The sequence below is a fragment of the Candoia aspera genome, chromosome 3, assembly GCF_035149785.1.
Source record: "Candoia aspera isolate rCanAsp1 chromosome 3, rCanAsp1.hap2, whole genome shotgun sequence".
NCBI lineage: Eukaryota > Metazoa > Chordata > Lepidosauria > Squamata > Boidae > Candoia > Candoia aspera.
In genome coordinates this window covers 166,842,975-166,870,926 of record NC_086155.1, presented here as the reverse complement: position 1 = coordinate 166,870,926, position 27,952 = coordinate 166,842,975, and the positions used below count along the sequence as shown (strand labels likewise).

General features: G+C 35.8%; 1 protein-coding gene across 2 annotated transcripts in view; it reads left to right on the top strand.

Annotated features, from left to right (window-relative positions):
- The window catches only part of NOL4 (nucleolar protein 4), a 137,572-nt gene that overhangs the window by 42,965 nt on the left and 66,655 nt on the right, over nucleotides 1-27,952 (top strand). For both annotated transcript variants that reach the window (XM_063299240.1, XM_063299241.1), the window contains exons 2-4: nucleotides 8,191-8,340; nucleotides 17,359-17,470; nucleotides 21,046-21,158. In XM_063299240.1, the coding sequence (XP_063155310.1) occupies nucleotides 8,191-8,340; nucleotides 17,359-17,470; nucleotides 21,046-21,158 (375 nt within the window). The remainder of the gene's footprint in view (nucleotides 1-8,190; nucleotides 8,341-17,358; nucleotides 17,471-21,045; nucleotides 21,159-27,952) is intronic.

Sequence of the window (27,952 nt, the reverse complement as noted above, 5' to 3'; positions counted from 1 at the left end):
CTCAGTAGCCATATTTACATAACACAAATGATCAAAAGAGCCAGGGATTTAGTAAAATTTTCTTACTGATGATTCTGGCAATGCATGATCACAGTAAATGGCTGAAGAATGCCAATTTGGTTTTAACAAATTCCCAGCCATTGATGACAGGAGTATCCTAAGAGTTCTTGCAAAAGGAGAGTATTGTCAACTCTTCATGATATCACCAGTCCCTTCCACATTGATCAGGTAGGAGGTATGAGACAGAACACCAGGGGAAAAAGGAAGAGGAAAAACCTGCAACACTACATCAAGCATTTATCTACATACACACATACACATATCTTCTAGTCATACTTCCTGTCCCTTCTGATGGCCTCTGTCACTTATCTCACCAATTTCTGCTCAGCATCACCTTTGTCCACATCACCTTCATGTCTATCTCCAACATAGCCAGGGAGGATAGCTGCAAGATGAAGCAATGTGAAGCCTCCCAACCTCTCTTCTGTCATACAAATCTCCCAAAAAATCACTAGAAGAAAAAAAAGTCCCACACATCATGCAAAGGAAAAAAATGTCTTTAATGGGTAAGGAAAAATAACAGTAAATAAGACAGCTGCCTCCAACCACAACAAGCCTGACAAAGGTTTACAGTAAGAAACACAAAAAATATTCTAGGCATCCAAGATATACAGCCAAGAGTAGCAGACCTTGGAAAACATGGCAGCAGATATCATGTCCCTCCCTATCTACACCAGACATGCAGGCTGTGCTCTGAAATGGATTCTTCCAGGCAAGAGCCAATCACAGCTGTCTTGGTAATTGCTGCTTTTGGTCTGCAGATATTAAGGGCATGACACTAATTGTTCCTCTCCATATAGCATATAGCATTCACTATATCCCCCTTGGTAGGCAGTACAGATGTATCATCTAGTAACAGATAACTTGTCTTTCAGAGATATTATGAAATGTGTAACAAAGGGTTGTTGCTGTGGGGAAAATAGGAGGAGGAAGGAGTATTGGTATGTTTGCTGCCCTGAGTAGTAAATGAAAAAAAAAAAAAGATGGGATAAAAATCTTTAAAAAAACCCACCCACAACAACATACAGAGCTGAATTCCAATTTGCCATTTTGTCTGCAGATATTAGAACTATACTCCACCATTGTGTGTGCATGGCTGTAGTAGTGGCTGAAGAGGTACTGTTGTGGGTTCCAGGGAAAGCAATAAAGAGTCATCAACCATGTCAAACATTGGCTTAGTCTTCTAGGATGATGATGAGAAGTGCAATCCATTATCAACTGCAAGCTAAACCCACAGCAGCCCATTGAAGATAGACTCTTTGTCCCACTGTTCTGAAAAAGGACCCAAGTCATGATAGTATCTTTTTAATGGATTTCTAGCTTGCTTGTGCATCTCTTCATTGGTATCTCTGTGCTGTCTTATGTTTTGCTTTGTGTTTTCTGGAACAGGTATAGAATGATGTCCTATGTGGACATGGACTGGGAACTAGGGAAATCTCAATCTGCCATAGTGTTCTTTAATGATTTGGCCGAGGCATAGAGTGAGTTCCACTCGCAGTTCACTCCCTGCTCTGGATGTGGCTGGAGATTGAGATTGAAATTTTATTGGAGTTGGGATATCCAATGAAATCTGTGATTTCCTTTGGGCTATGGCACCAATGACTAGGAACAATAGTGGTTGGGCTGGGCTTTGCCTCAATGGCATCTTTTGGTTGAGCAGGACTGGATATGCTATTGTTCTGTGCTTGGCTGGCTCTATAGGGGATAGGGATGTGTTGGGTTCTGCTTTTGTGGTAGATTTCAGTAATGCTGCTGGTTCTCAGGAAGGAGGGAGCACATTCCAGGGAGGGCAAGATAAGAGGAGACAGTCCAGAAAGCGAATGTGGGAAAACTAAGAGGTTCAGAATAGCCCTGCCCTAGAGGTTTCCCAAGTTATTTCCCCTTAGGTCAGGTAGAGTAGCTTTACTCTGGCAAGATTCTGTCTGTATGGTGTAAGCAAATAAAGAACTGAAGTTTGGCTGAACTGATTCTCTGAAGTTCTTGGGCTGGGCCTGACAGCTCTGTGGAAATGGATGGTGGGGTAGATAATTGCTCTTTTGTCCATTCAAATGAAGCCATGGTGTGCAGAGTATTGTGGCTGTGTTGGGATGGGACAAACCTGTTGCCAAAGTGACCAGCCATTTTTGTTCTTTTAGTCCACCATAATGTCTGTCTATGTTGATTTGTCAGCATAGGGAATACATGGGAGCATTATTGGAGATTAGATGTGATAGTAGGGATACTAGATCTAGATTGCAAAAATGCAGACAACCATTAGATGACAGCAAGGTGATACAGAAAACCATAATTCATTGGTACCATCTTGCAGTCATTTGGATTCACTCAGCCCAGTTCTGATAGCCCTATGCAAGAGGCTTTGCTGATGGTTTTCTACCATTTGCTAATACTGCTGGTTGTTAAGTGCTTGCTGGAGAGATTTCTACCATTAGCCTGATGGGTGTGCTTGACTGGCTTTGTGGCCAATTAACATTTGGGAGATATGTCTGACAGTTGACAGAAGTTGGATTATTGAAGAGTTGTTTTTGAGATGGGTGGTGGAAAAATATGATAAATAAACAAATAAATAAATAATTCAAAATGATAGTTTTGAGACTTCAGCTTATCTTTCTCCAAACTCTTCTTTGTGGATTAGGTAGGCAAGATAGAGCAACTGGTGGAGTTCTGGAGTTCAGGCAGTATGGCTGACTAAGAGGAGTTAATTTAATGCCTGTTTGAGGCTGCAGGCAATCTAGTTTCTTCCTCTTTGTGTGACATGCTATCTGTCCCATGATCCAGTTAAATGTGTTGTGTTAATAGGGCCTGTATAAGGCAGCTATTTTTCTAGAATTAGAGGTTCCCATGCAACTTTCTAAAGGTGGGAGATTATATTATAAATTTGCTCAGCAAATATATATTTCATCCCTTTATCCCTTGGGTAGAATTTCTAAAACAACCTTAGCAAGCATCTTTATGAAAAGATGACTCAACCTCCTCTTGATAACTGAAAATGACAGTACAAGATCCTATAATCCATCCTTTTCTTTAGGGAATTCATCCACTTAAATATTGTTTTTAAAGATCTTTTAAAGTTTTTACTGGTATAAATATTGATACACTACAAATAACTCCTTAAACAATGAAGTTTACTTTAGACTTGTATACAAAAGTAATGAGAGGTTCCAATCCTAAACACTAATTCTTGGAAGTAAATTGTGCATTATAATTTGTAAATGAACCCTTTTAGATCAATTTTATACATATTTATTCTAAAGTAAATGAGGAATACTTCCTGGTTAAGCTGTTTTACATAATTCATAATTTATATTTCTCAAAGACTGAAGTCCCCATAATAGATTATTCTGAATTTGCAAAACTAGATACTTAAAAGCTTTTACATGTAATATTTTAAGAAAGAAAAATAAGACAAATGTTACATATTCAAATTGACAAAACAATTGCATCTTTTAAAATACAGCAGAGATACCTCCTCTTATCACATAGTAATACTAGAATGATATAAATAGGACCAAATTGATGATGATTTCTTTTATAAAGTCTGTACTCATCATATATAGGAAAAATCTGCTGCTACTTTGAATAGATCCATAGAAATCTGTTGAGTTCACAAGTACAGGCTTCAACCTAAGAGGCTTTTTGTTACCCCTCCTGCCTTCCATTACTCTCTAGAGGCTAAAAGTCTAAAATGTACATTAATCCCTCCTTCCCACATGCAGAGTCATAGTTTAGTGAATAAATTAATAATAAACCAAGTACACAAACTATGTACAGTATAAAGCACTTAATACAAATTTAAGGTATGGCCTAGGTTCAGATATGCCATGGTTTAGCATAGCCTAAAAACCAAATCAATGTGTATTTCTTCTATAGTACATCACTGTCTGGCATGACACAGGCCTAGTTGTGCATCTCTCTCCCCCCACCACCACAAAGTTACCCCCTTCACCCCCTATAAGGTTACAAACAGATATCTCTTTTTCCCATAATCCATCCCTTATCTATAAGCAAATCCATAAGACATCAATTTATCCATCCTGGTGTCAGCAGAAAGTCTGTAAAGCATTGCCAGAATTTCATAAAAATGTCTTATTATAACCTTGATCAGATAAATCAACTTTAGGTTTCTTCCTTTTACCTCTGAAACTCTTAATCTTTAGTTCATTCAAATATTGTCATAGGATTTGTCTCTCTTCAGTTCTTCTTTGTCTTCTTCAAGGCTTTAACAAGCCTCTTTTGTAAATCCAATAAAAATACATTATCCAGGTCATTCTCTTGGTTTATCATTTCTATTTCCCCTTTAATTTTTAAAACTTCAGCCAGCTTCTTTTGTATATCCAGTAAAAAGTCCTTATACAGGTCATTCTTTTGGCCTGCTGCTTGTATTTCCACTGTAAATACCCTCTCTGCCTTGTAATCCATACTTTTTTTTAATCCAATATTTCCGATTCCACTATTTCTTCATCAAGCAAGATTTGTTTCATATCTGTCATTCCTTCATTAATATCCTTTAAACATAGTCTATCCATAGAAGCGGACAACGTTACTGAAACTATTGATATCATAGCTACTACTTTCTGGCACCATTAATATTTCAAAAGTTAAAGTATTTTGTATCATTTTGTAAATCCCAATCCTAATCAAAACCAAAGGCAGTTTTTTTTTTCTTTTTGCATGGAATCTTTAGTCGCCTTTAATGTCCAATTTAAATCATAAGGTCTCTAATCTCTGTTATGATTTTTGGTAGACAAAATAATTCTGGTTCCCATGAAAAGCTGTTTATTTTGTATAGTTAGTTCCAAAATCTTATAGTAAAAGTTTCAATAATCCAAATTTGTCTGGACCCTTAATTTGTCTATAACTTTCTTGGTTCAAATCTTATTTAGCTTTTTGCCATTTATTTCAAATTCTTTAAGTTCTTAAATTTATAGTTAATTTTTCTTTTGTTCAGAAATGGATAGACTTACCAGGTAGTTTTTAAAACTTGTCATTTTAAAGATCTCTATAATAGCCTTAAGATAGTTAAATAGGCAATTTCCAAATGTGATTAGAAGTGAGGTTAGCGAACTTCTTTAAAAGGCTCCACTGCGGTGGTGAGCTTGATAATTGATTCCTTTGCTTCCTGGCACTAAAACCCATGGGGGACTGCTGTCCTGGCGTCTCCTCATGAGGAGCATCCATCTGGAGCACATATGGATGATCTCCCCTTGTCTGAAGAGGTTCTGAAGAACCAGTCTACTCATCAGTTCTTCAGTCTTTGCAGCAGTCATCATCTCTGCTCTCCACAAAGACATGTTAGCTTGCCATTCCTCCACCGGAAGTTGCAACAATTTTCTTCCAGATTAGAAATACATGAATTGGTCACATGTTTTTAGAAAGCAAAAATTATTTCTTTCCTGTTAATTCTACCTATTCTTACCTCAGCTGTTCAATGTATTTTTTAAAGTCAGCCTAAAAATTCTTAGTTATTTTCATTCACATTTTGTACATCTGCATCTATACTTTACTATACTTTCTCTATGTATTTTCCTAATATTTACATATTTGCAAGGAATTAACTCTCATAAATGCCCTTGCATTGCAATTTTTGGTAGTGCATTTCTGTACCCCAAAAAATTGGAAAACTATTAAAACTGAAAGAAAATTGTGTTCTACTTCACATATTTGTGTTAGAAGTGCAAATTTGCATGTTTTGTTTTAGACTTTAAGCTTTCCAATTTGTAGCTAACAAAAGCAGTAGGACTGTGTCATTCTTTATTCCCATCCATGCCTTTCAAAGAGTTCATGTAAATATATTTTTTAATTATATTCATATTTACCTTTTGTGATGTTATTATTATGCTCAAAAAGAGGCTGTGGCTATTTACTTGTTGGGAAATATTGTTTTTCATTCTGTTACCTGCCAGTTCATCTATGCTACAAGAAGTGGAAAATGTCTCAGCTCCATTTTTTATGTGCCAGATAGGGAATATCTGGCTAGCAGTAGTACAGAAGAAAATTGTGGATGAGTGTCAGTACTGCATTTGCTGTAGTTGATTTATCTGTGTAAGCCTCTTGCAAAAGTATGAGAACAACTGCATAAATATTTGACCCAGTACTTGACAAATAACATACTTAGTAATGGTAAGGCTTGAGGTAAAATACTGGCCCACATCCAAAGAACAGTAGGCATCTGTGAAATCTTATACATAAATACTCAAGAATAAGTCCACTTATGTTCAGTTGGGTGTATTATTCTGTTAAGGGTTATAGAATTTCAGCCAGTCAGATTAATACAATGAGATTTAGCTAACTTAAACTCTGCCACTTGAATGGAATTTACACATTGTTAACGTCAGTGGACTGGGACTAATACTGTGCTTAGTCTGATCTGCTGAATCTGGAAAGCACACCTGAGTGGGTGGGGGAAGACCCTTATTGCATAACACTGAATATGTTCTCTGCCTTGATCTTGTGTAATGCTGATGTGATACCCTGTTTTTTGTTTTGCTTAGTTGCATGCCATACAATTGCTATAAATCTGTAGGTGCTACCAATTCAGTGTACTCATTGCATTTCATATCACATCTAAAGGAAAAATAATATAATCATAAAAGCAAAGAGACCAGGCAGAGTCTGCAAAAGAGAATTTTATTCTAGAAGTATACATATAGAATACAACACAGGCTCTTCTCTCTCTGTACATACTGTATGCCTTCAGAAGATTACATGAAATACTGCTGTTTGTCTAGCTGCAGAGTTGGTCACCTGAAATAAAATTTAGTAAGGAATGGGGAAACAAATAGTGGATCTAGAATACTTTCTAATGTGATATTCACTAGGTGTGGAATTCATTTTATCTTTATAAGCTAGTTAGTGTGAATTTTGAATAAGCTATAAAAGGTTAAACATTTAGAAAAATAAAGACATTCAGAGTCTCTGCTTGTTAAGTAATAATAATATGAACATCAGCATATAATCTATAATGTCGGAATGTCTCTTGCTATAAATGTAACTAGTTGCTACCCCTTTGGTCTGCTCGTTAACACCTTACACTGTAAAATAAATGACTTAGGGCTTTGTAGAAAAATATATGCATAACCTAAGTGACTATGGTAGCATTTATTTTATGAATTTTATATTTATGATTAATTTGAATAGTTAACCAATTTAAAGGGATAGTAAATAAAATGCCCTGATTATGTTTATGGATCCATATACCTGATTTTGAAGGAAAGTGAAACCAGGACTTAATTTGTTTTAAGATTCAGTAGGACTCCGTTTTGATAACTATTTTCAATGCTGGTTTTTAATCCTAGACTTAGTGGAATAAAAACAAATGAAATAAATCCCGAAAAAGTGCTGAACGCATTTTGCTCACTGCCAAGTCATACCAGAGATTTTAACACTTCACATCAGAATATGGTATGGTCCTGGTATCTCATTTTCTGTAAATCCATCTCCAGATACAACCTCCTACTTCTATTATTTTTACTGACAACGTAATTTGATGTATTTTGTATTAGCAGATACCAAAGTGCAGGTTTCTTTTCTTCACCTGTAGCTTTATATATCTACATGGCTTTTCCATATATTTGTTGTCATGTTATGGTTTAATTTTTTCAAATAATTTATAAAAGACACAAGTTTATAATAGATTTTTAATATGCTATTTCTGATTCTTCATAAATAAGATAGTTGAGGCTTACAACTCTTTGAAAAAACAGTAATACAAATTACTTAAATACTGGGCTGTGTGAAGTTTTAATTTGAAGAATTGATTCAGAGTACCCCAAATCAGTTCAAATCAGGTGTCTTCAGTTCAAAATTAGATGGACTTTTGTATCTGTACACCTATACTTCTATTGCTCATTCACAAATTCCATTCAAACCGAATCAATTTTTTGAATCAAAGTCCAATTTTGAATCAGATCGTAAGTGATTCATGTATCCCAATTAAATGTAACTGTCACTTAGAATCTTACATAAATATGTTATATTTATTGTGTAGTGGTAATGTTTGTATTACAGATTTAGCTGTTAAGTGATATATGATCTTTAGGTATCAGTGTCAATGTCTTCAATATACTATAGCAACAAGATATGTTTCCTAGTAATTTATATATTCATTTTGTTTTTCCTGTCATTTCTTCCTAGGATGGAATTGGGGTAGATGAAAAGCTGTCTTTAAGACAGGTAGCTGTTGTTGAAGATTTCTTTGACATAATCTATTCCATGCATGTGGAAACAGGACCTAATGGAGAGCAAATCAGAAAACATGCTGGACAAAAAAGAACCTATAAAGCAGTAAGTAAACAATCATGCACCAAGAAGGATGGCATATTGCTATGTTTTATCTAAGATAAATTAGGCATATTTGTCAATTATCTTTCACTTTCAACCAAACCATGTACCCCTAACACCTACATGGATCTGTGTTGACTTGCATTAAATAAGCTTAGCTATGCTTTAATATATCTGGATTCCAAGTAAAGAAAAAAATGCAGATACTATATTATCCCAATAATGTATAAATTATTTGAGTTAGTGTAAAGAAAGACATAATAGGACCTTTGTTGATCAGATAGATCAGAACCAACTCACTAGGTACATTTAAATAACATTTCATCACTTACAGTTTTTCCTCTGAGTGATAGAAAAATTATGGCGTATGTACGTTCCATGTCCTACTTTACTTAGTTATCAAACTGATTATTTTATGTTTTAAAATTTTATTTATTGAAATGCTTGAAACAAATTATGTTATTCTTATACCTAAGAATATAAATATGAATATTTAAATAGTATATAAATAGCAAAAGAAGGTGTTCCTCAGTATATTCTAACAAATATACAATCTTCAGGAAATGTGATAAGTTCATATTTTTTAAAGTTTGAACTTTAAAAAATGTAAAACTTTATTCCTTTTTTTAATAATAGTTTTTATTAAAGTTTAAAAGGAAAAAATAAAAAATGCAGAGAAAAAAAGAAGAAAAAATATAAAGAAATATATATATGAAGAAATGACTTCTCCCTTCACAAAGACAAGTACAAACAATTTCAGTAACTGATCACCTTCTCTAACATTTCAACAAAGGATCTCTTCTTCCCATATCTCATCTCTTACCTATAAACAAATTAGAAAGCCTGGTCATTCAGCTGTAATCAGTAAAAGTCCATTAAGAGTTACCAGAAATAACAACATACATATTTTAACCTTAAATAAATCAGTTACATATTCCTTCACTTTTAACACTTACCATTTTCTCTAAAAATAAAAGAATTATTCTTCTCATATCTCATCTCTTATCTATAAACAAATCTTTTTCTATATCATTCTTGTAACTTGTCATTTTAAATCCAAATCAAAACAGCCTGATTCTCAGTTGTATCCTCTTCTATCTCTTCTTTTAAACCCATTTTTATGGTAGCAAAGAATCATAAGAGAAATTTCTGAGTGCCTTGTTCCCAAATATCCTTGAATTCTTCCCAAGTTAAAATACTTTCCTCTGTTCTGTATTAGTAGGTATCTTCTCCTTTTATTCTAATCTTTTTTTTTTCTGGTTGCTTCTAGTGTTTAGCCTTCAAAGCCTCCTGTTATCATGTTTTTCTCAATCCACAACATTTTCCCACAGGAAGATTTCTTACACTTAGATTCAAAATTTTCATATATTTTTAATAGGATTTTAAACAACCCACAGGAAGGATTCTTATAATTAATTTCAAAATCTTACTTCTCATCCATCTGGCCCCTTAATCCATTTATAACTTTCCAAAATCAATGTTCTAATCACACGTTTGCTGTTTATTTCAATATATATATATATATATAAAGTTCTTAAACTTACATGAAACTTCTTTCACTGAGGATTGAAGAAGAATCACCCAGTGTGATGGATCTTGTTCTGAAGGTTCTTAATATCCAAAAAGCAGTTAACAAGCAATTTCCTGAAGTTATTAAGAGAGAAAGTGGGCAAACCCGATGTCCATTTGAAGGCTTTGAACGAATAGCTGAAAGAAACAGAACTGGTTGTTTATTTTTTATTTTGCAGGAGATTTGAGAGAATTGTATGAAAGGGAATCAAGAGGAGACAGAATGATCTGAACAATTGCAGACAGATTGGGCTACAGAGACTAAAATGGACTATGTTACAGACTAGATGAATAGACTGAGAGTTAAGAAAGAATAAAAATAAAAGGGTATGGATTTAGTGAAAAGATGACAATCATACAAGAAACAGCAAATCAGACTGTAAAAAGAACAGCAGAGTAAACTGGAGTTTCTCATCCTTCCTTCCTCCAGACCAACTTGTCTAAACAAATTCTATCAGAAGCATGTGGCACAAATAGCCTTACTCTTCTGGTAGTGTTCTGACAAGTATTTATTTATTTATTTATCATATGTTTATCACCGTCCATCTCCCTCATATGGGGGACTCTGGGCAGTTCACAATAAAACAGTTTAAAATCCAGTAAAATCACAAATGATATCATTCATCCATAAATATCAATATCAATAAATAAATATAAAATGTAATGAGATCCAAGTAATGGCAGATCTAATACCACCCGAAGGGGGACAAGACCGGCCTCGGCAGGACTAGGGAGCCAACCAACCCCAAGAGTGGCTCTTCCTCTCCCCACTCCAGGCATGGTGACAAAACCAGTATGATTTTACAGATGTGATAAAACTCATTGGTTGGCTATTCAGAACAAAATCAGAGAACCACTCAGCCCTCACCCCCAGCATTGTTCACATATGGAAGGAAAACTTCAGTAGTTTTCAAGAATTTGCAAGATCAGAAAGTGCATCCATTCTCTGAATCACCTCCAAAGCTATCTGAAAGCACCTGATCTGATTTGATGCCTTAAGTGATGCTAAGTTTCAGTGTGAAGGGGTGATTTCATCAAATCTTCTTCAAATGGGAGTTGTTCTTTTAAAACATCACAGAACCATATTTCTTGGTTAAGGCAATGGACCTTTATATACCAGCTTTTTATTTAATTTAACAATTCAGAGAGAGGGTGAGCAGCCAACTCTTTTAGGAACTTATTGGAGACATTAGAATTACACAGTGTTGGGTACAGTAATTAAAAGTTTGTTGTGAGATTTTTTAGCATAATTTTTTTTTTTTTTGGTGCAAGCTAGTAGAGCAGTCTTGGAACCAATCCAGTATCATTCATTATAAAAAACCTGACAAATATTCTTATTAGGAGAGATAAATGTGCTGGATATATAAAGAAGAAATATTATCACAGGCTTTGCAACCTTCCTGTTTTTCTATCCCTCTCCCCCCCCCCCATTTTTGTGGAACCAAGTATATAACCAAGTGTTCCAAACCTTTAGAGACCAACTGGTACATCTGGCATTTAGAGAAAATGTTATGAACAGTTTCATAAAATAGTTTCTATAGTTGTGAAACACCCATTTTATAAAAGGCTGACTGGTGAAGCCAAAAAACCTAAAGTAATTTGTCTTATAGAATATGGAAGAGGAGAGGGTTTTGCCCACAAATTTCAAGGCAAGCATTTCACTTCATATAGCATGGCCCCCTTTTAACTGAAGACAAGTTGGTGAGGCTAAAACAAGTAACTTTTAAAGAAACTAAGTGAAAAGTAGAAATGATTTCTGGATCTCAAAAACAAAACTGGTTATTTACATCTACAGTTTTCTCCTGTGACATTAATTTTTTCCCTAGGTCATTCATTTCATAGAAAGGTAATTCAATTGATTTCCTGAAATCATTATTAAATAAATTCCTTTTAAATTAATTTAGTTTCCAAAATGTATAGGGAAATCTCAGTGAAATAATTTTTCCTTATATACTCATTGTCTTCCCAGATTCTGGCCCCAATCAAATCCCATTCAATTAATTTTCAATATGTTGATTTCCCTTTTGTCAGCTAACTAATTATCTCAGCCTTTCTGTCAGCCAATTTGCCCATTCTTTTTTACTCTCTCCCAGTCAATTCTCCCCGTCTGCCAATTCACCATTTCCCTAATTCATTCCTTTCTGTCTTTCCCTCGCAGAGAAATAATATGAATTATTCCTTCATTTTTTAATGCAAGAATTAGATCAGATTAACTTTTCTAATGTTGCAATGCTACATACATATATCTGTGAGAAAGTTCCATTAATCTCAGTATGACTTATTTCTGAGTAGACAAGTAGGGGATTTTGCTATTAAATATTCTGCACACAAGATAAAATACTTTCTTTTCCACTTTAATGTTCCAATTATCTGGATATCAGCATAATCTTGTTTGCTAGCATGTTTATTTCTCTTGAGCTGCATGTGTGGACAGATTAAGTATCTTTGGTCTGACTCTACCACTCTGAAAAATAACAACCTTTTGAGGCACTTCAAAGCTGGCAAATTTGTTTTGGTACACTGTGGTAGTTTGTTAACAAGTAGGTAGAGAATAAAACTGGAGAAACACTTGGGGAAAGAACCTGGATGTTTAGATGAATTGTAAGTGTGCTGTCATGTCAAAGCTGCTGTGCCTGTAGGGCAGTTGGTGGTCAAATAGATGAGTACTAATGGGTGCTGCGTGTGACCGGTAAATTGTATGCCAGCTATCACAACATCAAGCTATGTATCTGCCCTATCTAACAGATAGTCTTTCTTTGAGTAGCTAAATTATGAGCAGCCTGCTCCCTGTTTCATTATATCAGTAAAGTACCTATATCAAAATTTTATTTGACAGGTTCAAAATGATTTCACACTAAACCTAGTTTTTAAGGCAACAAAAAAGAATTCAGTCATATGGATGCAATAACACTTCCACAATCATGCAAAGATAAACTCCATTTCATTTGAACCTACATGCTTTTTTTCTGGTTACCTCCTTATACATTCTGAGATTTTTAATTTTTTAAATTTCTGTCATTATAGCTACTTTTCCCAAGATTGTTCTCTTTGATGGAGTTTTTAAAGGTTAATAAAAGAACTCCAAGCAGCAAACAGCAATCTTGCAGAGTAGAAGCGTGAACCAAAAAGGGAACTTGCACATTAAGCTTAATTATGTTCAGAAATAAATTCAGTCTTCACACTGTAGTTAGATGAAGAAAATAGAGATAGCTTACTTTTATTCAGTAGATTTGGATACAAGTAGATTCATAGTAGAAAGTGTTTAATGATCACTGGTTCTTTGTAGACACTTTCTATGTGGAATAGAAAGTGTGAGCACAAGCAAGATGTTAGAGGACAAGACCTGCATTATGCAGCCCTCCTGCTTGTATGTCTGCGCATGAGGTAATGGAGACTGTTAATGCCCAAGCCCAAAAAGAAGGAGGAAGAGGAAGTCAGGTGACCCACGTGACATCCCGCAAGCACAATAGAGATGTGATTTGCTAGAGCAACCCCCTTATTCTTATGAGATAATGCTGAGTTGATCCCTGATAATTCTAACACTCTCAAGATATTTATGGCATTGCTGTAAAGAGAAAATAAATACTGTGGAGAATAAAAGAAATTTTCAAAAGCACACAATTCATTTGGAATTCTCTGAATATATACAATTTTCTGGATAAAAGGCATCAGTATATACATTTTAATTGTTCATATCTTAACAGCTACCATATGGAAGCTGTTTTAAATTTCTTCATTTACACTGCTATTGTGTAGGCTAGACCACATGTTGAAGACAAATTCCCATATCAGGTAATTTTGCACAGTGAGCTGCTTTACATGTGTGTGTTTGTGCATAATTTTAAAGTAATTTCTTCATGGCATAGGCATACCTTTGATTGTAAACTGCCCAGAGTCCCCTTTTGGGGGGAGATGGGCGGTGATGGAAATTTGAAATATAAATAAATAAATAAACACCTTATATTGGTGTATGGGAAGACTTTAATAATTCTTTTATTTATATCCACAGGACCTTAGCTGATGACTATGCCTAAAACCTGCAATAAATCACAAAACCTTTTCATATATGACCCATTATATATATTATCAATTACATACACACACACACATTTAAAATCAGTTTTAGTATGAATGAATCCATTTCAAAGATGTTTTATCTGCCAAAATTTGGCCAAGTTTAACCTGCAAAACTGTATCACTAATGGGTTAAATTGTGCAATGCATCCATACATTTTAAAACCATTTATACAATACATGCATACCTATCAGATTGTATCTGAAGATTCTACTCTGCTGATGACCTGAGATCGGCCAAAGAATCAGATTCTTTCCTTACATCCAATATCCAGCAGATTGGTACTGAGATCAGGCAGAACAAGGGAGGGAATGTTCACTCCCTCATCTAAGTCCCACTGCAGGTTATCTTTAAGAGTGGCCAATAATTTGCCTAAAACATATCAAACCTATTGAAAAAAATGCTTCATTGGATGAAATTTCAGATGCAATCAAAATCTCACCTCCAAAAGAGTACTGTCTCGGTTTTCACTGAGTACATTTTCCAGCATGATAATTCGTTACACCTACAATATGCCTAGCTTTCTTTGTATATACCATACCAAACATATGCTTTCTCATCTTTTTCTAAGTCATCAATAATTTAATAACAATAATGCAGTAGTATTACTCTGATTTTTTAGCATTTGTCATGAACTAGAAAGGGCATTGTTTGGAAATATATTACTGCAGTTTATAACATAGCAAATGTACCACTTGTTATGCAAATCTGATGAATGAAGGGCACAGCAGGATGAATATGGAATGCAAGGTGGATTCAGGAGAGCATCTTTTCAAAAAAGAGTAAATACATATATCTCCAGGCTTCTTCTTTCATGCCATACTAGAGTTCAGCAAGGAAGTTGCCTAGAAACAGAAAAAGAAATATGGAGGCATGACCTTGTTTCATCTCCATTTTATCTGATGAATAACTCTGCTAACAATATTTGCAATACACATCCTGTTATGGCCTGTGCTGAAATTCTACTTGCTGCATTGTATGTACATGGCATGTAGAAGAATGCCATTTTGTGCACCTCCCCACAAGAATTCTGCATTGGTTTGAAGGAAGGGCCACATTTCTCTTTTCATACAATGTTTTAATGGAGAACAGAGCCAATTAATTTTTGGTATAGCTGAAACTGCAGTAAAACTATTACTAAAAGTAGTATTTTCTTTAAAATAGTATGAAATACTGCAGCTTCAGAAACTTGTGATAGACCATTTCTCCACTGGAGGTAATTCCTGCCTCATCTTCATTTTCTTGATCCTGAGCTTTAGCCTTATTAGCAATTCTTCACAGGGAAAGGTGGCTTGATAGCTTGGCACCTGAACCACTGAGATATTTTTTTTTCCGTTAAGACCAGGCAAATGGACCCAACATGAAGTAAGGGTTTAGAGGGGGCTATTTATTTTATTTTTCTCTTTTATGGAGTAAGGGTGGAAGACTTTTATTTACTTTACTGCCTATGGCAGCTCGGGGGCAGTGATAATTTAACATCCTTTGCTCCGTGTTTTCAAGATGGGGAAGGGTAATGAGGATGATTGTGGGAAAACTTGAAACTGTTTCTGAGAGTTTAGGAAGTGAAAATGATGGGAGTATGGATGGGACCTCAGATTCTTATTGTGAATTTGTAGCCTAGACTGAGCGAAATAATTCTGGAACTGAAGCAGAGTACAAATTCTAAATTTTTGTTAATTAATTCTAAAATGAGCTAATATGCTAGTATATAGAAAAGGGCATGTTTTCCTATTCGGGAAACAATATCTATAGTTTTGTATCATGCTGTGAGAACTGAATTTCACCATATGAGCTATTTTTGATAGGTATCCAAAATTTATTTCTGTCTGTCCAAAGTTCAGGCAGCATACAGTACAGTGCTGGTCCTCCCCTATTTTTTCTCCACAGCAATATCCTGTGACATAGGTTGATAGAAGTTGGGGTAACTGGCCTAAAGTCACTCAGTGTGCTCCATGGCTGAGGGTGGACTTGAACCCTAAATCTCCTTAGTCCTACTCCTGCACTTTCTCCATACACTACACTGACTATTAAATTCTAGTGTATGAAATGTACAGTACCTCAGTTTCACAGCTTAACTCTTTTGTTTTCCAAGCAAAATCCCTACCCTACTTGAATGAATTATAAATTCAATACAATTTTTTGATTAGAATAAATGAAGCATTCTCAAAAATACAGGCTGCTAATGAATCCATAAGAATGCTTCATTAATTTCAGTGCACTCCAATTTTGAATATGTTAGTGATGTTAACTAATGTGTACAGTCTATTTTCAGAATTTTAAAGATTACTGGTTCAGTCTATCTCGCAGCAACATGGCAGTGTCCAATGTAATTATTTATTGCTGAAAGTGGAACTAAGAGCTGTGTTAGAGATAGGATGGATGGGGGCTTTTGCTGGAAACACGTAGTAATCCATTGGGTGGGCAAGATGGGGAGTGATGAAGTATACATCTTGACATTGTGATACAAAATCTGCTACTTATGCACAATGTGCAATGGAACATTATGACATGTGAATAAAAGGAAGGAGCTTCTGCTGTGATGTTAGGTGACTTTGATGTCATGGTTTGAAATGAATGCCTTATGTTGAAACATGTATGGGCAGAGTAACTGTTGCTAAGAAAGGAAGTTTCTTTGCTGTAATGGGTTCCAGTCATGGCAGATTGATATGCAACTACTTTTTCCCTTTTTCTGTCCACAGCAGCTTCTGGAAGGATGAGGACATCAATATTCCTTGTTTAAACGCTAACAAGTTTGAATTTGTTATGTTATTCTCATAGTAAAGATAACTTTGCAAGAGCCACAATTTCCACCATTGAACATTTTTAAAAACTCTACTATAAGTTACATTTATTTGCTTAATTTAAAATCTATTCAGTGCTTTGGATTCATTTCCACAAAGGTGCAATGGATCACCAACATGGCACTGTAGCAGCTCTTAAAAGTAGCGGCATCTTTTCCTGAGATTGTGCAGCTGCTGTCTACAATTGCCATGCAATTAACAAAATATCACCAAAAGGCAAAATTGGGAGAGAATAAAAACAGCAGTAAAAGAATAGGAACTATAACCAATAAATGCAAATACTTTGGACATGTGGACAAAACACATTTTGGAAACATCATTTAAGTGTTTGTTATTTTTTTTTATTTTTTATTTTGTCATGAGCAAAAGTGGGTTTTTTTCAACATCATGACTTGATTTGGTAGGTGGACAAAGTAAACTGCTATTGCTTGAAATTCTATGTAGTATTCAGGGCATACTTTATTGGATTTTCAGGAATTATATCATACACTTTATTTAGAAATATAATGATCAGTTCTATTAAATCATACTCACTCAGCTTATATAATAATGCCTATATTTCATTATTCATTTCAGATTTCAGAGACCTATGCCTTTCTACCAAGAGAAGCAGTGACACGATTTCTAATGAGCTGCTCTGAGTGCCAGAAAAGAATGCATTTAAACCCAGATGGAGCCGATCATAAAGGTAGGTTTAGTGTCAAATAATGAGATGTAAAGCATTTTATTCATAAAGTCCATTTATATTTTCCTGATTTAGTGAAGATTCATTAAAAAATGGTACACTAGAATGGTTAGACAATTCATATCATCTCATTTATGCATTAGCATATACCGTTATATGTCTCCAGAATTCTCTGAAAGGATTATACTATGTACACTCTCATATATCCACCATAAGGACAGGATAGTTTTCATTAATTTTCTTTGGATGTAAAAGCTTACAATGTTCTTCTAAAATGAGGTACAGTAAATACCCTCTGTCACCTTAATATGATGAAACAAGGTGATCTGTGGGAATGAATTACTATTTTTCAGCCAAATCTGCCCCTCGGATTTGTGATAGTGGGAAAAATGGGTCTGGTGAGTGCAACATATGCAGTCCTGAGATCCTGGAGGATGGTATAGTCTAAATCTGATCAATAAAATGTCAATGATAATATTTAGGATTGGTTAAAGTACAGATAAACCCTATGCTAGACACAACCCAAGCTTTAATAACATACTCTGAAATGAAAAACACTACTTTCTCTCCTCTGACTCCATGCATGTACAGTTGTGTTCAATTACATTTGAATTGCAGAGGGAAGGTTCTTTCTCACAGAAAACATAAGAATCTTGAGGGAAGCCAGAGGAGATTTGACAGATGAACGAATTTTCTCAGATCCACTCCCTACCCCTGATTGTTTGATTGATTATGTGCCATCAAATCAGTGTTGACTCTTAGCAATACAAAGATTTTCTCCATGATGATCTGCCCCTGAGTTGGTCCTTCAAGCCTTCCAATGGTTCCTACCCCTGAACCACACTTTAACATTCTTTGCTCCCATCCTATAATATTCATTGACTTATTCTCTAGCACTCTTAATACAGCAATTAACTTTTGGGGTAAAACAATGTTATGTAAAGTGCAGAAAAGGAATAAGAAATAGTAAAGTCATAAGAAAAAAACATAGTTAAATCTAGTTTACACTAATACAATTCACTATGCCTTTCTATATTTTACTGTCTTTGCAAATGATCCTGGCTTCTACCAAGTCCACACACCAGTTCATTCACTGAGTTTTGTTCTTAAAGTTCTCTCATCTCTTTATTTTGAAGATCTCAGTTCCACTGAAGCCTGATTCCTGGCCTGTCCCTTGCTCTCTACCATTTCTTTGCATATTTATTTTGCAATCTGATTCTCATTCTTTTTTTTCTATATGAGCAAACCACCCCAACATACTTCTTTTGTACAAGTCACTCACTTTGGTACTGAATCCACACTAATTCACAAGCCATTATTTTTTACACTGCACTGAAATTACTTTATGTTTCTCCTGACATAACCAACTCTCATTCCATATAACAAAGTGGTCAGAAGCATGCTTTTATAGATATTCCTTTTTGCTACCTTTTGGACAAGCTTTCATACCTTGTAATAGGCCACATACTACGCATATTGTTTTATTGGCATTTGCATATCTTAACATTTCCCCATATTTAGTAAATATTCTACTAAAATATAGGAATTAATGCACTTATAGTAATTTGCAATTGTTCACTCCATTTTCCCTGTCAAAAACAAGTATTGGTATTTGATGCATTAATTTTCAGATCCATATTCACATCATATTATGATTGTGAGAAAGCAGGGGATGAGACATTGGTGTTTATCTCAGAAGAGGCAATTCAGTCCAGAAGTGAGAGAGACTTTCCCTTAATTAACTCAATATTACTGAGTTTGTGAACCAACTCTTGCCATTTTCATATCTTAGATTAGCATTAAAGATCCCTTTCTGAAATCCATATTGTTGTTGCTTCCTTATGTTGCCAGCTATGAGGGGCTTGACAACAGTCTTGAAAACTTGGGTTGCCACTCCCTCTTTCACAGTTTCTTTTTGGGGAGAAGACCAAAGCAAAGTAAGATGAGGAGCTTTGCTGTCTCTCCATCACTTGTTACTGTCCTATCAACTTCTCGTACTACCCACCCACCCCTTCCTTTTCCTTTCTTACTATTCACAATACAAAAAAAAAAAGCCTTTTGGTTGCTTTTAGCTTCCCTTGTGAGTCTAAGTTACTTTTGCACTTTAGCCTTTCTAACTTCATTTCATCAGCTATAAGCTACTTACTGATTCAGTTGCTTGGCGAGTACGTCCACCTTCTATTTCCTTCATATGTCCTTTCTAATGCTTAACTCACCTAAAAGCCCTCTGTGCAATTTCCTAAACTGTCCATTTTTTTCTCATTGGAATGGTGTGTAACTACACTTCCAGTATCTTGTTTTTGAGAAGTTCTCAACTTTCTTGCACAACCTTAGACCTCAGAATTTTTTCCCATGGGATCCTACATATTACTTCTCTAAGGCTGTTGAAATTGCCTTTTGTGAAATGTACTGTGCGCATACTATTATGCTCTAATTTCTCTTTCTGTAGTATCTTGAACCTAAAGATGATATGGTCACTTCCCAAAATTCCCATTCAGATCTAGGAGGACTGATCCTCTTGTTCTCTTCTTCAGTCTTCTGGAACATGAAACAGTCAGCAAGACTACTGAGGAATTTGGGGAGCTTGCAGTTTTGGCCAGCCTGGTTTTCCAACAGATATCTGGGTTGTTGAAGTTTCTTTTTATTACTGTGTCTGACATCCCTGAAAATTCTTTAAATTGGTCCAGGAGGGCATTATCCAGATATTCTGCCTAGCTTGGTGGTGTGCAGAAGTCTCCTCCCCACTCCTCACTAATACCTTCCTGTTTCCTGCCTTGTATTTTTATCCAAATTCTCTTGGATTTTGGCACTGAAATTCCTGAATACCTGAATGCAACTCCTTCACGTATAATGCCACTCCTCCGCTTTCATTTGGTCTTTTCCTTTTGAATAAGTTATATCTTTCAAAGTTATATCATCACCAGATGGGCCATAGATATGGACCTTCATCATAGATATGGACCTTGGCTTTGGTCAGTTAAGGCCTTTGCATAATCTTTTAGTACAATAAGGAAGATGTAGAATGTTACTGGCCTTAACATACCATGCCACTTGCAACGTTCTGTGCTAATGATACAGACGGTACCAGATCGTTTGGTCACATTATGTTAGTATGCCACAAGCACAATGAAAGCCCAGTTTAGAGGACAACAACTAGGTACATGCAGTGTGCTGACACACATCAGAATGCATTGTAATTTAACCATATATCCTGGATGTAGGTTTCTTCCTGAAATTAAAGTCAGGATTGGTGAGAAAGGAGGTTGCCTGAAATCCTATGTAGACTACCTTGATTTCTATCATGAAGAAAAGTGATACACGTGTGATTAATCATGGGGCTTGCATTGGACCTCTTGCAAAACTTCCTATATAAAATATCTCATTATATTTTATTGTTATATAGACAGTTTATAGTTATGAAGAATGTTTTGTAATCCCCATGGAGGTTATCAAGCAGCAGTTGTTGATAAATCTTTCCTAAAGTGGAAAGTTTTCTATACATTCAGTTTACAATTAATTTGTTTGTATAACCCCATAATTATTACTATATATATATATATATGTTCTAATTTTTGTAGATAATGGAAAACCTCCAACATTGGTGACCAGCATGATTGATTATAATATGCCAATCACAATGGCTTACATGAAGCATATGAAGCTGCAGCTATTAAATTCCCAACAAGATGAGGTAAATATTTAGTTTGTTCACATTAATAATAACTATATTGATCCATGTAATTTACTACGTGAGGTTTGGACTTGTGTTAAGAGCTTTTCTTTTTAATGCAATTGCATTTTTCCAAATGCTGTGAAAAATATGGTAAACATGAGAACTTTTAAAAAACCCTGTTATCTAGAGTTCACAGTTTTATAGGTATGTAACATTTTTAGACAATCTTGCAAACTGAACAGCATGTATCATTAGCTACTGTCTGAATAATGGGAAAGATGCAGGAAAGTAACATAATACAACATTTTTCTATATAATGTTATTGGTTATCTTGAAAGGATACAAGAAAGTTTGAAAGCAACAAACAGTCCCTAAACATTTGACTATCTTGACTATCTGAAAATATTCAGTGACAGGGTTTCAAATAATAGCAATAGCAAATTTGGTGGTCCCTTACCTATAAATTGGGGAGAGAGCATAGCTACCCACAAGCAAAGTTGATGATACTTTCCAGGAATACAGTACATAAAAGAGGAAATTAGAGAAAAAGAAAGATAAATGTCCAAAACAACTTATAGAAAACAAAAACCAGTAATTGCCTCTTTAGGCAATATAGATTAAGAATAGGGAAGTTCATAATAAGGCCTAAATCTCCTGGACCTAATTTTCAATTTTACCCAGCCTCAGCTATTTTACTCTTTTAAGAACATTGACCCTTTGAAGTGAAAATGGTCCGAAGAAGGAATGGGAAAGCTTTTCCCTTGATCTAATTAATAATCTCTGAAATCTGCTTCTACTGTGAAAGTATAAAATAAAGTCAAAGGAGTATGCTAACCAGTTCTCCCTCACTCCTAAAGCACATTCATCAATAAAATGAGGAAAGAATAAAAACAAAAAGGTAGTATTTAATCTGTTCCCTCCATATACTCCTCTTAAAAAGCTGCTGTTAATTGTAAGAGACTGAGGTACTATTTCTCCCAGAGGATTTAAGAGTTTAGATGAGAAAAAAATTGGGGAGAAGGTATCTTTTGCCCAACGTAGCTGATGCAGTCAAATTTGGAATATCTTGAAGTTTAGTTACAGCTAGAAGTGAACAATCTCTCTATTTCTAGTTGGCATTACTTCTGCAGGTACTCTGTCAAATTCATTCTATCAGTGTCTACACTCATCTTCAGAAGAAACAAAACCTTTAATTTCACACAAAACTTTTCCTGTTATACATACATGTTTCTGCAACATATACATTTACGTACATACATTTTTGAACATAACTTTTTGTAACACTTGCCTGTTTACAAACAGCTTTCCTTAATGTAGACATCAGGTGGCAGCACCAAGCCAATCTTGGCTAATCCTGAAAAAAGTTAAGCAGGGTGATTCCGTGTCAGTACTTGGATGGGACACTAAAGGCTGTGTGATTATTACAAGTATTAAAATCACTTTGTGAAAGGTGAAAGGTCCCCTGTGCAAGCACCAAGTCAGGCCTGACCATTTGGAGGGATGCCACTTTCAAAATGTTTTCTTGGCAGACTAAGGCGAGGTGGTTTGCCACTGCCTTCCCCAGTCAAATCACTTTACATTATGTCCTATTTTCTGTTCTGTTTACAGTTAAATTGTTTTTAGGATGCATAATGGGAAAAAGATATTATCTTGCTGAGAGGCTTAAGTTGCTAACCTATTCCCATTTTGGGGGGAGTAAGAACCCTTGGATACAGTTGACCCTACTGAGCTGGGGCCACCTACTTGAGCAGACAGATTCAGGGAAGCAATATATTTACAGTCTACAGCCACAGGTCTGAAGAATGTGCCCTAATAAACTGCCCTGCTGGGTCTACTCCTTGTATTAGTGGGACTGTAGCTGTGGCCCTTTATTGCTGCCTGCAACTGTCCTTATGAGCCACTGAGTGTTTCCTACAAATATACACCCTGTACATAATGTACATTGAAAAAAGATGTCTCTGAATACCAACTGCCTGGTTTACAGCTGGGAATATGTAAGAACTGGTGGTCAGTGCCAAGATTCTGGGGCCATGGCCATTACCTGAGGGTGCCAGGCTCTGATATTGGATCTTGTAGAAGTACATACAAAGGTAATACATCATTACTCTCTTTATCTATTATGAATCTATATGATCCTGGAAGATGGGATGATCAGTCTGAATCTGTAACAAGGTCACAACCAGGAACAGGGTGGTAGCCCTGTGGCTTAGTCCTAGTCATAAAAATAACACTGTAAACATGGGAGCTACAAAACATTTCCATTATTTTTCATTAGGTTAAATTATTTTCCATTGACTTTTTTTTTAAAAAAAGGTTGCTGCCAAGTAGAAGCCTGTGTATCAGCTAAATTAGCTTTGTTGAATATGTCATTCTTTCTGTTTTTTAAATTCATTTTTACAGATAGTCCTGGCTTAACAACCATTCATTTAGTGACGGTTTGGACTTACAACGGTGCTGAAAAAACCAACTTGTGACTGGTTCTAACACATATGACCGTTGCAGTGTCTCCCAGTCATGTGATCATGATTTGGGCACTTGGCAACTGGTTCGCTTTTATGACTGTCTCAAAGTCATGTGGTCACATGATCACCATTTTTGACCTTCCCAGCCGGCTTCTGGCAAGCAAAATGAATGGGGAACCATGTGATTCACTTAACAACCATTTGGTTCGCTTAATGCCCATGGTGATTTGCTTAACGGCCACCACAAAAAAGGTCATAAAATGGGTTGGATTTGCTTAATGACTGCTTTGCTTAGCAACCAAAATTCCAGTCCCAATTGTGATCATTAAGTGAGGACTACCTGTATTAATTTACTAGCTTGACACCCCACCTTTCCTTCAGGAGTTCAAGGCAGCATACACAGTATTCCCTTCTCCTATTTTTCCCTACAACAACCACCCTGTGAGGTAGGTTGACCTGAAAAAGAGTGACTGCCCCAAAGTCACCTAGTTGGCTTGTTTGGCTAAGGGTCTTCCAGAACCTGGTTCTCCTTGCTCCTAGTCCAACACTACTTCTTTAGAATTGTGTGAACTAATGAGGTGAGGCAGGGGGAATCATGACACATTCCCAGCCCATGCATGATTATGAATTGTAATGGTATGTGGGAGTGACCTTGGGAGACAGGGGGAAGAGCCACAGCCAGGAAAATGGTCAGATAAGAGGCAGCTTAGCCCACAGAAGGAATGTGGAAATGGCAAATGTCTCAGAAGGGACCCTCCCTAGTTTCTTGGGCTGTAAAGGCAATGGGGGAGAAATGTACTTTCAGATTTGCAAGATTCTGTTAATGTAACCTTACAATAAAGTAGAGCTAGTTCTTCTGGTTGTGCTACTTGTCTGAATTTCCTCACAAGGCTGACATCAATCTCTTATCCAACTGTCTCCCAAGGTCATTCCCACATACCTTTACATGAGTGCATAAAACTGATATTTATTTATTGCAAATACTTTTATGTTGCCTCAGTCATCTGACTCTAAGCTTACAGCAAAACATACAATACACAACATTACAATAATTCAACAGGTTTCAGAATGATCGAATATATCAAGTATTAATAAATACTATCAATATAAATTCAACACAATCCTAAAATCATCATAGAAGCCACAACACCTTGTAACACCAGAACAGGTTAATGCTCCATGCTTTTCATGGAGAAAGCCTTACAATACCCCAGACTAAAGAGTTTCATTGTAAGGGAAAGGACATCCTGATTCCATCCTGCAAATCCAGGAATCTGCAGTGAGCTGTCTTCTACCTCCCAGCATCAAAAAGTATTTGGCTTCACCTGTGGGTTTCCCTTGTAGAATGGAAGGGAAATGCATTTGAGCTTCCATCTTTTGCTAGGGACAATGAGCCATGGTGGAACTAGACTTGTTACTTCTCAGAAGGAGCATTTTAATAAGGGAAGACTAGCCTGACTGTACCTGTTATAATTGTTATATCACAACAACCAGAAATAAAAGGAAACCCAAAGCAGTTAACCATGTAAGTTTTACTGCTACATTCCAGGTTTGCAGGTGTAGGGAGCAGCCTCTTTGTATAAAGAGCTTTTTTTTTTTTAATCTATTCAACTACTTCAGTTACAATTTACTACCAGGAAGTACAACTCATAACAGTACCCACTGGCTAAAGAAAGTATAACTGAAGAGCATTGTTCTGCCCCATTTTTCTCCAGTTGTCTGTCGGCTTGGGACTACAGAGCAGAAAGCAAGCATGCTGTAGCTCCTGCAATTGGTTTATAGGTAGTCCTCACTTAGTGACCATAATTAGGACTAGAATTTCAGTTGCTAAGCAAAGTGGTCATTAAGCGAATCCAACATGATTTTACAACCTTTTTATGGTGATTGTTAAGCGAATCACCATGGGCATTAAGCAAACCATGTGGTCATTAAGCAAATCACGTGGTTCCCCATTGATTTTGCTTACCAGAAGCCAGCTGGGAAGGTCAAAAATGGTAATCACGTGACCATGTGATGCTCTGATGGTCATAAAGGCAAACCGGTTGCCAAGCAACCAAATTGTGATCACATGACTGGGGATGCTGCAATGGTTGTAAGTGTTAGAACCCATCACAAATTGGTTTTTTCAGCACCATCGTAAGTCCAAACCATCACTAAACAAATGGTTGTTAAGCGAGGACTACCTGTAGAGACAAAGGGCTGTTGCATTCTGTGTAGTAGAGATTATATATTTCAAGAAATGATTGCCTTCCACATTATCTCCCAGAGGTATCCATGGGAAGGATATCAAAAAATCAAGATGGTCAGTGAGACTTTGTGCTCTAAGCCTCACCCCTTTTTATACACATTACATGTTTAAAGGGGTGGGGGCAGGGCTTTGATATGCAGTCATGTCTACCATCTTGACTTTTTGAACCCCCTGTGAAATAAACCTAGAAAACAATTGGCAGCTAGTTCAACATTTCAGGCATGAAAACACTTGAATAGTTGTGGTTGGTGTTTTGTAAATGACACATTTTTAAAAAGGGCAGTTTAGGCCATCTCTTGACTTGCAGTAAATCTGTTTACTATAATTTAAATCAGAGATTCCCTACTTTTTTGGGCTGGTTAGCAGATCTAGAATTTCAAGTACATGTGAATGCTCTTGCAAAATAGGCTATTTGGTAAAGGAGTCATTACCCATTCATAAAATAATTAGATTACCATAAATATGATAGAAAGTGAAACTCCATCCTTTCATCAGGAAAGAGTTCATTTCATGGATATATATGTAATATAAAGAATAGATTAACAGGGAGACCTGTAGAAAATGTAAACAAATTTTATTTGTAATGCAGTCCTTCATAATTTGAAAAATGCATGCTGAATTTATACTGAATGTTTATTTATAAGAATTCATTCATCATGCTTGCATCTATGTTGGGTGGGAAATAAAACTCGGTTTACACATTAATGCTTTTCAATAATGAGATCTAATATTGAAACAATGATAATCTGTTGTTATTCATTACTTGTCCACAATTTATTTCTCTGTTTCAATTGTCCCAAAATTGATTTTGCTACCTACCCTGCATAAGTCCAAAGTATTTTGCTGTTCCTTTATCTGATTGCTCACCATAGCATCTATAATTATTTATTTGTATTATTTATGATTTTATTGAAATTTTAAATTGTTTTTATTGTGAACCGCCCAGGGTCCCCCATGTGGGGGAGATGGGCGGTGATAAAAATTTGATAAATAAATAAAATAATAGTTTGATAGAACTTGTTCAAGTCCTTTGAACTTTCTTTTTCTTTGCTAGGCTGTAAAACTGTTATGGAATAATACAAAATACTGATGAATACTGATGATGATGATGATGAATAAGTTTCTCTAGGCTTCTTTCAGAATGGTCATGCTTAAAATAAACAAGTTCCTTCAGGTTAAGTTCAAGTTCCTTAATTTTTCTATCAGTGTGCTCAAAAATTTCTTCCATAGTTCTCACTAGGCCCCCTGTCCCACCTGTGTTTTAATATTTTTAACTAAACGCTTTTATTGAAAAATTGGGATGTTAGCAGTCTCCAAAGTAATAGTGTCACTCTATATTTCCCAGAATATCTCTATGACTAAAATGGGCCCCATAAGCAATTTTAGATTTTTTTTTTAAAGATATAGCCTTTGAAGGAATCTTACTCCTGATCTTAGTGAAAAGTCTGAGTAGCACTTAGAAGGAACTTTAGAGGTTATCTAGTTCAACCATCTGCTCAGTACAGGATCCAGTAGAGTATCTCTGACAGAGGAACCTCTGTTTGAAGGCCTCTGGTGAAGGAGAAGGCTGCAACCCACTGCTTAGTCTTTAAAAAATCCAGCTGTCCAGGAAAAGGATAAAGTAGTTGAGGTTATATGGAGCATCCTATAGGACAGTGAAAGAGATGGCAGATGATATTCTGCTAGATTAATGTCCCTTATGATAGCCATTTTGTAGTGGACAAGTTTCCCATACAGCCAGCATTTCTTAAAGAACATCCACTACGTATTCTTAAAATTCTGGATGTGCCCCCAACCCAAAGAAGTTTAAAAACCCTGATATAAGGCAAAACAGCACTGTGTACCACTGTTATCTTACACCAATTTACTCTGCCTTTTTAAGAAGTATTATAGCAACCTGTTTGTGGAAATTGTAGTTGTTTTTAATTCAACTTTCTATCTCTTTTCTATTTAATCATTAATTAAATCATTAATTTACTCCATGAACACACAACAGTTGTGTGTTTGAACATAAATTTCCAGGGGAAAAACAGCCACTCAATTATTCTTACATAGATAGTTAAATACAAAGAATCAAAGCATTTAAGGTTGTCTGTGCTAGA